Source organism: Perna viridis, chromosome 8 (genome assembly GCF_037379345.1).
Source record: "Perna viridis isolate PV_CMFRI_1.1 ecotype Kerala chromosome 8, ASM3737934v1, whole genome shotgun sequence".
Taxonomy (NCBI): domain Eukaryota; kingdom Metazoa; phylum Mollusca; class Bivalvia; order Mytilida; family Mytilidae; genus Perna; species Perna viridis.
Genome location: NC_142452.1, coordinates 30,308,527 through 30,324,551, shown reverse-complemented (window position 1 = coordinate 30,324,551; position 16,025 = coordinate 30,308,527). Strand labels below are relative to the sequence as shown.

The following is a 16,025-nucleotide window of genomic DNA, read 5'->3' as shown; positions in this document are numbered from 1 at the left end:
TATGAGCAACTCGAAAAGCAGAAGACGCTTACCCTACAGCCTACCGGTGTATTTTGTCCATACTCCCCGTTTTTTTTATCGGAGTCTGAGTTCCTCATTGACTTTTGTTACTTTGTACGTATGTTCTTTGTTGTGTTTGTTTGTTTTCAATGTCTGGTCTTTGTCCCTCGACTACATTATTTTGATTTCCTCTAAAATCTAGGGTCCCTTGATTTCTCTTTGAAATTATATCCACTACTTCTGTTTTATTGGATTATTGCGTAAGGCTTTCAATATTGGCTTAGTTATTGATCCTCGGCAAGCCATATTGAAGAAAGGCGTTTAATTGAAAAACAATTTTTGATTTTTAATGCAATGATAAGACGAAAGAGTAGTCAAGGACACCTTGATTATATTGGAAATCAAAGAATGAAAACCAGGGGTCGAATTTACAAAAGGTCGTAAGAGTGAGGTTAATCGTAAGTAGTGACGTCACAATCTAAAATAGCATTGTGACGTCATAATACAAAGATAACAACTATGAAGATGAAATAACCAAAAATGATGCACACAAAGTAATACAAGTCAATGAGCGACTCGTTTGATTAATATTAATATATCATATCAATGTATCAATTCATGGTACACTTCCTTAACATTATTCTAGTACATTGAAACCTGCCTTTACCAGACAATATTTAAAAGAAATTCTTTATATTAATTAAGAAACCTTGCAGTTCCTCTTATATGGAAGTCACTTGGTTATTTTCCCACGAAACTGTTTGTTCAGATGTTATGTTAGCATCATATATATCGAATAGTACATGTACAAATACTTTTTGTCAAATAGACAATGGGTGGTTTAGAAAATTATATAAAATTTTCCTGATAAGCAACCAAATTTTTGCACAAAATGAGAGTTATCCCCCATTTTTCTATAACTTTCAATACTTTATATGCAATGTGTTTCTCTTTAACCGTTGCAGTAAAAAGAAAACCAACATTCAACTTGGAAAAGGAATGCAAGGATGACAATATTTTGTCACCAACTGCCTGGTGTCTCTAGTGGACGACCTTTTACGAAATATTTGGTATCATTTTTTAAGTCCAAAAAAGTTTTGATTTAGGCAAGTTTCACTTTAAATCTTTAATGTGTGAGTATGTCTAATTTCTATCTGGTCACTGAACTATTAATCAACCGGGGGCTTTATTATCACTCTCTTAATGAATGAATACGGAGCAAACATTAATCATTTTAATTGTAAATTGGGAATGCATATAGGACTGAGTGAAATATTAATTATACAATGAGGACGGGGATTTAGGTAGGCTATATGTTCAATATATCATTACCTTAGCTTAAACCGGTTGTCAACTTCCATGTACTATCATGATAATAATCTAGAATAAACATTTCATACATTTTAAATTGCTCTATTGAAATAAAAGTAATCAATGGAAAAAGGTTTTAATGGAAATCAAAAGAATGTTATCCTGTAAAATAACCAGACAGAGAAAAAAGATACACACAACAAAAAAGTAAAATAAATTAAAGTAAACATTATACTAAGTACAGAGCAAAACAATTGAAAGGGCAACTCGTTTTCCATTAAAAACGGAGATCATGAAGGAGGTGCACCGGTAATGCAAGCATCCTCTGATTTCCTAGAAACACCCGCCGAGTTGCTCGTAAAGTCCGGGGTAGACAAAAAGCAAAGAAAAAATCTCTGAACAAATCGGTTCTCATGGTGTATTTGGATACACCTTAACTATCCACGAGTTTAAAAATGACGGCCATACAATTTGTGCAGTGATAACCCTGTAGTAAATAACCCTGTTCCAGTAGCCTAACTATCAGGTGTCTAGCGAGGTACAATAAGTCTGCATTGCCACGGCAAGCCTCTGATATAACGTATGAACTGTGATATGATAACTCCATTCGCAGTTGCAGAAGGAATGCTACAGACGAAAGGAAAATTGACAATACAGACTGACAAGTCATCGGGTTTCTGTCGTATAGCTAAATCAACAGCTTTTCATTAGTGTATGTTAAGATATGAGGCTGACCTCACGGTGTCTGTAGTATCTTTTAGGTGTATAAAATCCTCACAACTAGTACTTTTAACGATAATACCTCATCTATAAAGCAAAACTGATATCAAAGAATTTGGCTCGATCTTCCTTCCTTTGGATCAGATCAGCTATAACGTCAGCTTCGGAAGAGTGAAGGAATAGGTCAGCGAGTAGGGAAGCACCATTTTTTCCCATAGGAATGCCGACCGTTTGTTGAAAAAACACGTCAAATATGTTGTCTATAAAAAAATCCAGCACTTTAAGACCATCTTCTTCGTATATTTGGAAGATGATTTTCTACAAGGTATGAGGAATCTCTACCAAGTACTGCGTATCTGTATTTAAGTGTACCGTCGTGATTTGGAGTATCGACGATGTATTGTGTTTATGAGTCTGGATTTTAATTGAGCATGGGGAATTAAAGTATACAGACTGGACAATTTTAGGTTTTAATGCAATTGTAGTTTGATAATAGTCTTTAATTGAGGATTGCAAAAAGCTATTTGTAAGAAATATATTTAAAAATGTGGTCCTTGACATATTTGAAGTTTAACTCTGCCTTAAAACTAGGTAATTGCGGGCGATTAGTGATTCATGCATTGTTTAATCTCAAATACTTTTAGATTGGAAATCCTTCAGTTAGCCTCATAAAATAATATATTTAAAAATTAAAATACAAATGAAAGTTGGCTACTTGAGATATTTATACTTACATTGTAAAATTAGGTTATGTTCTACTGCATAAAAGTACGGGAAAATTTCACTCTAGATTTTTTGCACTTGAACAGTAAAAATAAAACATGATACATAGCAGATCAAAGGAAATGAATAAACACGGGAAGAGTTGTTTTTAGGACGTAGCAAATATATTTGAACAGTTTCATTGATTATCTTGAAATATGATGAATCACCCCTGCCTGTATTTCAGACCGAATCACACTTAACACATAAAAAGCATCCAATTTCCATTTGAATCCGAATTTGCCTACAATATTTTCCTAGTATAATTACTTATAGTTTTAAACCAGTATTAACTTAAAAGTCTTATCTTATCAGGGTTGTAAACATAATTCTGAATCAAATGAATATTGATCACCCTGATTATAATATTTGAAATCGAAATCATTGGCAAGCATCCAACATTTCACATTTGTTATATAGTTTTGTAGAAATTGAATTTGTTGCTCCTAAGCAGCACTGTAGATGATAATTTGTAAAGCGGGTACATAAACTTTTTATTATTCCCTAAATGATCAGTAAAAAATATAATTTATATTATAGAACCATGTCTTCATAATCCTTCTACTCGAGAGTCGTCATTGCAATCGATATTGCACGACATACAATATCGTTTATTTTATTTACTTGAAAAATCATGAAAATTCATACAAATTTCCCATGCTAGTGAAGACAAACAATAAAGCAGTTAAGATAAGATAAAACACGACAATTTTTTGGTTCTATAATTTATACAATTTCTCCAATGATCCATCAATATTCAACGGAAACCTACATAGACATGTTTTCCCTTATGTCAATAACACAAACATGTCGTTCATGATGTTAGATCAGTTTGTATGTCAATTCAATATGCGAGTGACACTCTATTTGACAAATTTGTCTGCCTTTAAAGGATAAATAGAAAATGGTATGATGCCATTCCAATTTCGTTTTATATTAAACAATACATTAAGGAGTGTTCCCCGCCTTGACCTAAACGATTTGTCCAATGCATTGGCTTTTATTACTTTGTATGTATGGTTTTAGTTACTGTATGTTCTTTGTTGTGTATGTTTTCCATGTCGGATCTTTGTCCCTGGATTACATTCTTTTGATTACCCTATAACATTGGTTCCTTTGATTACTCTTCCAATGCATTAAAGGTTATATTTATGTTCCCCTAACGAAGTAAGGTATATATTAATTTTACTTCGTTGCTTATTATTATGTTAACCAAACGGAGAAGGAAAATAATTTTTTGGCCGGTTTCTTATTATAATATTATTACCCCAAATAAGTAAGGAACATATTGTTTGTACTTTGGTTCTAATTATTAAGTCATCGACTACGAAATGTCTTAACATTTTGAACTGATATCGATCTTACTCTCTTAGCGATTTTTTTGTTTAAGATTTTTCAGTATATACATGTAAGATTGTGTTACGACCAAAATGGCCGTTTAAGACTTCGAATTCAGTACTAGTGTCAAAACCATCGGTACAGATACCAAAAGGCAGTTATATTTCAATGGCTGCCAAATGAGGAAAAAAAAAGGTAAAAAGTTAGTGCACTTCAATATCTCGGAAACCTAGGTGTCTAGGAACTTGAAATTTTGTACAGGTAAATATTCTAAACACAAAAACAAAGGGAACAATATGTTGTCCGCTGCCAAGGCAATCGATGTTTTAGTCAAATTTTCAAAATGCTCAGAATTGTACGAAATTTGGTTTTAAGGGTAAAAATGACATGCTAAGTTTTAATTTTAACATTTCAAAAATATTGCAATTATTGTCTTTATAGGTCATTGAAAGACTTCTAAAACATTATATACTTAATTAAAGATTTAATAGTTTGTCAAAACCATATAACAATATTATTGTTCATCAAAAATGATAGACTTGGAATGTTTTTTTTTTTCAGACCTAAAAACGCTAACCCACACAAGTCATTATTTGTGGATGAGAAGCTACTGCCATTTCTGTATTTAACTCAAGATCAGTATTGATTCGATTAAAAAGAAACGAATGATTTGATAACGCATTCCAGTTTCAACCCTCTGTCTGGTATTGTATTCTCGTACCTACCCAGCCTGCGACACGGATTTCAGATTTCACCATTTATTTTTCTCTCAGTTTTGCAGCTTTTTGTATAATATGTCAATGCAGACATGAAGGTTAAACTAATCTTATAAAACTTACTAGAAAATATCAAATAATTTTCCCTTGAAATATGCATAAGACACATTAAATACTGCAACAATTAAAAATTAAATTAACTATCAATAGCATGAAGAACCGTGAGCAAACACAAAAAAAAAACAAAAACAAAAACAAAAAACAAAAACAAAAACAACAAGTGAAAGAGTAATCAAAAGAACCAAAATTCGACCAGCAATTAACAGAATATAATCCAATGATAAAGACTAGACAGAAAAAAAAACAGACAGACATAACATAGAACATAAAATAACCAAAATAACGCGTACAAAGAAACAAAAGCAAATAAGCAGTTCCAGATCCACAAAAAAATGGGAAAATGGACCAGGTACACATGTAGATCAAGCTTCCTCTGTTTAAAAATATTTTGATAACGACAGATAATCGATCAAAGTAAACGCAAATGCTACCAATAAATATTCCTTTATGTTGCGGGCAGCTAAGCCGCTCCTCTAGCTCGCAATACAGTTTTAAAGGAATGTTTTTTTTTTCAAAGAAGCCCGATGATCAGGTACATTTGTCATGAACAAAAATGAAACATGTTAATCTCAAGAATGTCCCGGGTTTGTCTATGTTCTTTTTTTTAACCGTTACAGATAACTTATATTTCAACAACAGTGTACAAAGTTCGAATACTTTTGTCTTCAAGCATGGGAATTTTGTTACTTCTTATACAACAACTTATACTTCAAAGCAAAATGATTTTTTTTTTATCTGGCCTTTTTAACCCTTTGTGAAATAAAAACCATCTTATGTTGATAGTGTCAAACACACAAAAGATTTTCTGGTGATTCTAAATTATTTGTGAGTTTTGAAATTATGTAGTGTTCTCCCTTTGCTCTTTGTTATTACTATTAATCAACAGATAACTTTATTAATCGTTCCCATCATCTTTTGTAAATCTTTTGGTTTCTTCCAAGGCAGGCGAACGATCCCAATATTTAATACTTCAATCGTTTCCTCAATATACGGATGACGCGAACGCTCACAGTTTCGTCTAATTTGAAATGACTATAATTAGAAATGACATGGCGTTTATATAATTTTGTTTAATGTAGAACGAGTCAATTTGGAATTTTATAATTTTCGGCGGAAAAGATTTGCCCACCTTAACCGACTCAATACACGATTATTTATCGTTTCATTTGGAAGAAGACATGTAAATACCGACTGATTTCCAACATCATGTTAAATAATATTTCTCGGGTATGCTTCGTAAAGTTTTTAAACTTTTTAGACATTGACCTTTGAGAAAATCAGTATTGTTGGATGATATACTAGTTACAACGATTACATAAACGGTATAAGAGTTTACATAACCAACAAGACAACCAAATTTTCCAAAATATGTAAAAGTTATCTCCCCTTTTCAATGAATTTTAATAATTTCTATGTAATTTCTTTCCCCTTAACTGTCAATAAAAAAGCCAGCATTCAACTTAAAGAAAGGATGCAATTGCGATATGAAATGGATTAAATTTTTTTAAAGTCTTACTGTTCTGCACTGTAGTAAACAGGTTATAAAAAACCTTTTTAACTAATGCTATAAATGAATATGTGAACTCGATGTGGCTGAAAAAAAATGAATGCGTTTGGTCACAATGGCTTGATTACAATTTTGGTTCATATGCTGACAAGAATTCAAAACTCTAAATACGAATACATTCTAACAATCACCAATGAGTTCACGGCCTTATTAACACATACAAATTTGTATTCCCAATTAAACAGCATCTACCTTCTCAATAAATAATTGTTTGACATGTCTTTTCATGTAGCCTTTATAATAACACGGAACATCTGAAGCTAATATTGTCAAATACACAAGAGATTTCAAGATGAAAAAAAAATGAATAAATAAATAAGCGTTCAACATATTACGCAATCCTCCTATAGGGATATTTTCAGCAAATATCTTGATAAAAAATTAATTACCTTAGTTTGTCAAATGAAGTATATTGTGGTCGTGTTGTAGAGCTTATCTCAATGTCTAACAGTTAGATAATCATGTGAAAAATTGTTTTTGATAATGTCGCCTACGAAATGGCATTGAATAAACATAGCATCGATGCATACGATTATTAATAGAACTGTATGACACAATTGTTTATTCTCCTGACTGGCTGAATGATATTGTGCTTTCATCTTGTCTTGAAAAAGTTTATTTTTCACACAGCTTTGGCTGCATTAATGTGTTATAAAACTGTGTGATACATAACTTTTGTTTTGATATTATAAAAATTAATATTCTTTGGCAATAGTTTATTGTAATGATATCATTGTGTTAACACAGTTTAACAAGCTTATGTTGAGAACTTTCACTTTGTTGTTTTTTAATTCCACACCCGTTCAAATCAAGAAAACTATGTCCACACCCAAGAAACAACTTTATATGTTCACATAAAATAACCCAAGTAATATTGAATGTTTTCATTAAATATCAAGGTGTGTTAATACCATTTCTTTGCCAGAGGTTTGACCGCATAAAATTACCACCCGGACTACTGTAATTTATGCTTTTTTTATCTATTTATGTCATATTTAGAATATCTACGAACTTATTCCCTCACGGTACCACCCGCTACCACTAGGATGGTCGTTGGCGTAATGGTTAGCGTGCTGAACTGCGGCCGCGAGGCGGGTGGTCCCATAAGGGAATAAGGTCGCTTCTAAAAGATATACACCATTTTTACTATTATGAAAATATGTTGTGTATCGCTTACATCAAGTACCTTCTTTGTGCGTCTCATTTCCTTGCGTCATTTACAGTACAGATGTTGATTCACTACATTAACTAATCATCTTTTTTGGGGGTTAGTCCTAGCATAATGGGTGGATTCCTGGACTGCGGTGGCGAGGCGGATGTTGCCGTAAGGAAATTATTTCGTATTTCAAAAATATTCATATAAGGATATTTTTTTTTCATTTGCATATCGTATCTTCAATGTATAATGTATTGCTTATATTGATGTACCACCATTTTATGTTTAAAGATAATTTAATAACTTTTACTTTTATTCATTTGACAGATTTTGCTAAATAAAATAAAAAATAAGTGAAGTAATTCGTTCTACCGCTGACTTGACATTATGTGTTTTGGTAATGGAGTATCAAATTACAGCTCGACACCATCACTGAATGTGTCTTTAATTTTACTCCGATTATGCAACGTGCTATACGACTTGACAAACATCAACCAAAACTAGTGATATGAATATTTTTTTTATTATGCAGAAACTCTACCGATTTTTCAAACATGTCTTACAAGTAACAGTGTAAGAATCAGGCAAAATTAGAAAAATCAGAAACATTCATGTTAAAACCCCATGGATCCGACAATGTAATATCAGTCAAGGATACTTTCTCTTTTTTGAAAAGTCATTTATTTGATCTGTGTGTGACCAAGTGGGGCGTGATGGTAAATGCTGGCCCAAATATAACACGAATGTGGAACTACTTTTATTAACACATAGAAGGCATTGAAAGATCTACAAAATAGAGAACAAAAGGAATAATGAATAAATATACAAAATAGACCAATTATCGTCAAATACATGCAAAGCATAGAAAATCATTGCAAATATTCAAACAACTTGCATAAATCAAATTCATTTGCATGTTCAAAACAATTCAACTTAACGAACACACGAAAAGAACACAAATCATCAATTGAATATTTAAATGTAATACCCACAGTTAACTATAATTGTACACAACTGACCATTTAAAGTCCTTTATAAGTACTCACTATAACAAGGTATAACATTAAATCAATTAAACTAATTCAATGATCTGCAAAATCAATAAAACAAATTGAAATAAAACATTGAAATACAAAAATGCTTTAAATGCAAAGTGCCAGTACGAAAAATGAAAAGTAAGAACATGAAAAAGTAACATCATAAATACCTTATCTGCTGGCTATACTTCTAACAATTAAAAGCGGACATTCATCTTGGCCTCCCAGTTCCACATTGAAATACTATAAAAAGTTCTGAGTATTTATACCAAAATATAGTACTACTCACAAGTGGAAAAACTAGAACATCCAACCTCTAAATATATTAAATCCAATAACAACCAGTGAGCAGATTTTCAGCACAATGCGAAGAAAATGCAAAATGCAACGAAGCGTAGAGTAACTCAGACCACTGTAGAGAACAGATCAAAATTTCGAAAGAAATATAAGTCAATAAATGGAAAACAATAATTATTTTGATAAGTAAAAATCAGCTTGTCCACATACTCCCCAGCTGAATTGTTATCGTCTCGATAAACAATACCAAAAATTAACTCCACATACTCCCAAATAATAGGAACAATAGTAAAATGACAACATACATTTACCATAATCAAAATGATAAATTGAAGAGTCAACAGCACTACAAATCACATTGTATTAAAATTACTAACTTTTGTAAGCAGTTTACTTTGCTAATAAATACTAACTACAATAAACAGCACATGGTAGTCTATTCGGATTAGAATGTTTACCAGCATTTATCCTCGTACTTCGTCTCGGTACCATCAGAGTATCATCATCATCACCGTCGCTCGAATCGTACGGAGTAAGTTCATCACAATCCGGCCGACACTTCAACACATGTTGACGATTCAGCGTCCTGGATATACCAGCTCCATCACTAGGTTCAACGACAACGGTATTTTCGGATGATCTTACCACTCGGTAAACGGCGGAGTCCCAAGTGTCTTGAATCTTGTTACGCCCATGTACGCCACGATTCCTGATGTAAACCGAATCTCCCTCACGGATTTCAGGATTAAAATGTCTCTTGTCGTGCTGTTCCTTCCTGTACGATGCACGGTCTTTCATCTGCTCCCCAGCTTTTTCGTGAGCATATCGTAGACGATTCTGATGTTCAACAATCCATTCATCTAAAAGAACTTCAGAGTCATTAGATTCATTATTGCACAACAAAAAATCAACAGCTAATTTTGGATGCCGTCCGAACAATAGATAATACGGACTGTAACCAGTTGATGAATTCATTGATACATTGTACGAAAATACAAGTTCTGGTAAATATTTCGGCCAATTTTTCTTTTTGTCAACAGGTAACGATTTTAAAAGATTGTGTAGAGTTCTGTTAAATCGTTCACATTGAGCATTTCCTTCCGGGTGATACGGTGTTGTACGAGTGCGATTAATGTTGTACAGTTTACAAAGCTGGCGAATAACGTCAGATTCGAAATTCCGACCTTGATCGGAGTGTAAGCGCTCAGGTACCCCATAAATGCAAAACCACTCGGTCAATAAAACGTTTGCAACGGTGTCTGCTTTTTGATCCTTCGTGGGAATTGCCCTAGTAAATTTTGTAAAAATATCAGTCATTACCAAAACATTCTCTTTGCCATGTGCTGGTTCAAGTATGGTAAAGTCAATTGCTAAAATTTGTAACGGTTTGTTGGCAATGAGGTGCCCCATAGCTGGTCGAATACTAGGTTGCGGCATTTTTGAAATCACACAACGTCTACAATTCTTACAATAATCTTTAATTGTGTTAAACATACCTGGCCAATAGCATCTGGTCCGTATGGTGGTAAACGTACGTTCAATCCCTTGATGTCCTAAATCGTCATGGCACTTTCTCAATACTTTGTCCCTCAGAACAACTGGCAAAATCAACTGGTTTATCTCACCATTTATCGGATCACGTATCCTTCTATAAAATATACCATTTACAACAATCATTCTGTCCCATTGACGTAAAAGAGTAACTAAATTTCTATCTAACTTGTGTATTTCTGACCGTGAAGGTTTAACCTTAGTGTTCCAAATTGCAATAAATTTACTTATTACTGAATCAGAATTTTGTAAATTTCGAATTTCACCTTTGTCAAAAGTTGGTAAAGTTGTATGAGCTTCTTCAACAAAAACAGTTTGACAGTCTTCAGACCTAACATTCTGAACTACATCACCTGGAACTGCTGTACCGGTAGCAAACTTCTGTAGCAATGTTTTTATATCTTCGGACTTTGCAAGTTCTACCTTATTATGTGTTCTAGACAAAGCGTCAGCATTTAAATTATGCTTTTGTTGTCTATACCTGACATCAAAATCAAACACTGCTAATCGGGACAGCCACCTCTGTTCCTGTGCTGAAAGTTTTGACGTCTGCAAATAACATAATGGATTATTATCGGTATAAACAGTAAACTTAGAACATAATAAATAGTCTCTAAATTTCTCAGTTATCGCCCAAGCTACTGCCAATAGTTCTAACTTTCTAGAACTATAATTGTTCATATTTCGCTCGTTCGGTCTTAATGCTCTACTCGCATAAGCAACAACTCGTAATTTTCCTTCCACATATTGAGATAACACAGCACCTAAGCCTTGCATACTTGCATCGGTTTCCAAAACGAATGGTTTATTAAAGTTTGCATATGTCAATATCGGTGCAGAAACTAAGTGTTCTTTCAACGTATCGAACGCTTTTTGACAATCGGTGTTCCAATCTTTTCCAAAAAGTTTACGTGGATGTGGTGTATACTGCTGAGCCAATTGATTCAAAGGAGAAGCAATTTTGCTAAAGTCTCTAATATAACGTCGATAGTAACCAGCTAATCCCAAAAATGATTTCAATTTCTTTACATTTGACGGAACTTCAAAATTTTCTATAGCACTAACCTTGTCAGGATCTGTGTGTATACCATCAGCAGACACCACGTGACCAAGATATCTTACTTCACGCTTGAAAAAATGGCATTTTGAAGGCTTCAGTTTCAGTCCATGCTGTCTTAAACGCTGAAAAACTACTTCAAGACGTTTTAAATGATCATCAAATGTACTAGAAAATGTGATAATGTCATCAAGAAATACAAGCAAAATTTGAAACAGTTCATTTCGAAAACAATGCTGCATTAACCGTTGAAATGTAGCCGGCGCATTGCAGAGTCCGAAAGGCATGCGTAAATACTCGTACAAACCCATAGGAGTAGTAAATGCAGTTTTCTCAATATCATCATCATTCATTGCAATTTGGTTGTAACCAGAAGTCAAGTCCATCGTAGAAAATAGTTTAGCGCCACTGAGAGCATCAAAAGATTCTTCAACTCGCGGAAGCGGAAATGCGTCTTTGTTGGTTTTCGAGTTAAGTAAACGGAAGTCAACACAGAGCCTCAGAGAGTTATCTTTCTTTCTGACCAAAACGATCGGCGAAGCATAAGGGCTGGTGCTTTCACGAATGATCTTATTTTCTAGCAACTTTTTGATATGATTCTTAACTTCCTCATATTGTGTTGGCGGTATACGCCTGTATGGTTGTACGATCGGTTTATCATCTTGCAGCCGAATGGTATGCTTAACGGTAGAAGTGAAACCAACATCATTATCATCTTTTGAGAAAACATCTTTGTATCTATAAAACAACTTTTGAACAGCGTTTAACTCAATTTTGTTAACAGATAGATGGCTTATATCAACCGGCATTTCAAATTGTTTATAATCATCATCAACTTTAGAATTGGGAACATCAGAAAATGGTAAATTACTGTGGAAAATTATTTCTTCAACAGAATCAGTTCGAATGAACTCAATACGTGACCGATTGTTTTGCTCGACTTCTCCTTTCATAAGAATGCCAACTCTTGTTTTTGGTGCAATATAAATGTCATCACTGCCTAGGTTTGCGACTCGAAATGAAAAATGACCACGTTTGACGGTTACAAAAGTGTGTACTACGACTAGTGAACTTGGCAAATGTCCGCTTGATTTTAATGGTTCTATTACGGCATCATATATTCTAGGAAGATTTGGTCCTGTGCCATTTAAAGTAACAACAGACGAAGCAGGTATGCGTACAGGAGAACTAGCGCAAACTTTAGCATAACCAATAGTGTTCAAATGTTCATTTTTAATGCAAGCTTTAAATTGCTCTTTAAGTTTTGAATTTTCCGCAATAGTGGATACTTCTTCGCAAAAGTTCCTGCCAAAATCAAATTCTAAAATGTTTTTACAGCTCCTAATGATATTCATACCTAATAGCCCTGGAACCAATGCCTTCCTTCTTCTTGTGACTGGATCAGTGGAATCTTTCACAATCAATACACCACAGCTTTTCAACGTTTGTCCCATCACTACCATATCAACTTCCACATAACCAATATATGGAATAGAAAGTCCATTTGCAGCCCGAAGCTGCAAAGCTACGTCAGTACGTAATAGAGTACAATCCCGCAGAAATTTATCATAGAACGACTCTGTAACCGAAGAAATAGTAGATCCCGTATCCACTAAACATTTAGCCTCTGTGCCTGCTATGGCAACGGTAACCACCGGACACTTTCCTATCAAATAATCACAATCAACAGAGTCCATATATCCTCCATCTAACATGGGACTCGACACGAAAGATGGCGCTAGTTTCCCTGCTTATTCGGACAATCAGCAACTTTATGACCCGGCCTTTTACACCCAAAGCATAAATTAGAAGAACGTTGTTCATTGTAGGATCTATTCTGACCAGATGGCTTGGAATTGACTGTTTTTGTTAAAGCATCGATCTGCTCACTTTGTTTCCTTACTATCGCGAAAAGCTGATTCATTTTATCATCATTAGAATGCTGATCTTTCAGTACATTTGAATCTACCTGAACTTTCACTTTAGGTACGGGATCATTTATCTCCTCCTCTTCTGACCACATAATCGCTTCTTCGCGGAGACCGAAAAACGTAATGTCTGGATCAGATCTAACTAAACGCTTCAGGTGCTTCCTAAGCATGACATCCTGTACATTTTGGGAAAACTGATCACATAGTGATTTGTCCTTGTTCGGAATCAATGAATCATCTTTTCTAATTACTTTCCGGATTAAATCCATTAGAGCATAAGAATACTCACGTAAGGATTCGCCCTGTCGTTGCACTCTGTCGAGAAAATTTTTCTGCAGCTTTGTGATGTTGTCCTTCCCACCAAATGCATCCTGCAGAACTTTCACAATTCGACTAGGATTCTGTCTAATACCGTTCGATCTATATTTAATTTCTTCCTTGGCTGCACCTTCCAAAAACGAATAAATGAAATCAGCACGCTCCTGACGAGACATTTCACGTGTGCAAGACTCAACATCTTCAAGCCAATCCTCTACGGTCATGTTATATCCGGAAAACTTTGGTACCCTTCTGTCACGCTGAACATATATAACAGAACGTTTCTGGTCGTATAGTTGTTCATCATTCTCCACGTCTTCATTATCATCAGTTGTTTTCATCTGGTTAAGTTGATGCTGTAGTTCAAGAACTTGTCTTTGAAGCGACTTACATGTAGGGCGAGACATCCTTACAGGTATGTTACTCGGCAAACTCCGTGTAGTTCACTTGGTAATGTTCGACATCTTCCGGAATCCTATCAAAATATCGTCTGCTTAATGCCTTTAACCTTGCTTTCCCGCCTTGCCAGCAGTCAATGCCTTCTACATAATTGAATTGTCGACGACGCCATTCTGTGACCAAGTGGGGCGTGATGGTAAATGCTGGCCCAAATATAACACGAATGTGGAACTACTTTTATTAACACATAGAAGGCATTGAAAGATCTACAAAATAGAGAACAAAAGGAATAATGAATAAATATACAAAATAGACCAATTATCGTCAAATACATGCAAAGCATAGAAAATCATTGCAAATATTCAAACAACTTGCATAAATCAAATTCATTTGCATGTTCAAAACAATTCAACTTAACGAACACACGAAAAGAACACAAATCATCAATTGAATATTTAAATGTAATACCCACAGTTAACTATAATTGTACACAACTGACCATTTAAAGTCCTTTATAAGTACTCACTATAACAAGGTATAACATTAAATCAATTAAACTGATTCAATGATCTGCAAAATCAATAAAACAAATTGAAATAAAACATTGAAATACAAAAATGCTTTAAATGCAAAGTGCCAGTACGAAAAATGAAAAGTAAGAACATGAAAAAGTAACATCATAAATACCTTATCTGCTGGCTATACTTCTAACAATTAAAAGCGGACATTCATCTTGGCCTCCCAGTTCCACATTGAAATACTATAAAAAGTTCTGAGTATTTATACCAAAATATAGTACTACTCACAAGTGGAAAAACTAGAACATCCAACCTCTAAATATATTAAATCCAATAACAACCAGTGAGCAGATTTTCAGCACAATGCGAAGAAAATGCAAAATGCAACGAAGCGTAGAGTAACTCAGACCACTGTAGAGAACAGATCAAAATTTCGAAAGAAATATAAGTCAATAAATGGAAAACAATAATTATTTTGATAAGTAAAAATCAGCTTGTCCACATGTGCATCACTACTCTTTGCGCAGAAATGTTTTAATAGAATCTTGAAAAAATGAAGTTTTGACAGAGTTACCTGCCCTTGAAATGTTTATTGTCAATACATTTCAATGAAATTGTAACTCGATGGTCCAGCATATGGAAAATCTTGTCCGTTTTCCTTGATTCTGATGGTGCAAATAGTCAAATTACACTTTCAAAATGATGTGTTTTTATACCATGTTTCACCGACTGCCTGATTCTTACAGGGACTAACACTTAATGGTCCTTAATCTCATTTCCGTAGAGAATGTAAGTTGGTTTGTTATAACCTTACCTATATTCGTACACAAATTACGTTGTATATGTAGCATGTCAAAATTATTTATTTATATTTCATTTTTTTGTTTTTATTCGAAACACCACAGTTCATCACAATTCAAAAGCAAAGTTCAACAAAGACAGCATTTAGTTAACAAAGATCTAGTATTAATTTAAAGACTTGTAGGTGTGATAATGATATACATACTTTAACTTCCTGATTCCTTAATAGCAATACGCTCAACTTAACCTGACAGAACTCCATCCCTTGATAAGAACATGACTTCGAATAACTACTGTTTAAGGCATTTTCCAATATCTAATGGAGGCAATTTGAACTGCTATCTTTCGTTCGTGACATTATATACATATCGTATAACTGTACATTTTGTTTCAGCAGCATTTTATCTTATGGTATTGTAAATATAT

At 33.9% G+C, this 16,025-nt stretch overlaps 1 protein-coding gene across 1 annotated transcript; it reads right to left on the bottom strand.

The window, feature by feature from the left end:
• Positions 1–13,370: 13,370 nt before the first annotated feature.
• Positions 13,371–15,308, bottom strand: LOC148610180 (uncharacterized). Its single transcript, XM_088542325.1, has 2 exons — positions 14,968–15,308; positions 13,371–14,546 (listed from the first exon to the last, which is right to left on the bottom strand). The coding sequence occupies exon 2, from the start codon at positions 14,286–14,288 to the stop codon at positions 13,371–13,373; it is 918 nt and encodes a 305-aa protein (XP_088398451.1). The 5' UTR covers positions 14,289–14,546; positions 14,968–15,308.
• Between the last annotated feature and the right edge of the window lie 717 nt (positions 15,309–16,025).

Coding starts and splice junctions, on each gene's coding strand:
- LOC148610180 (XM_088542325.1), bottom strand. CDS start 14,288: ATGTCTCGCCCTACATGTAAGTCGCTTCAAAGACAAGTTCTTGAACTA.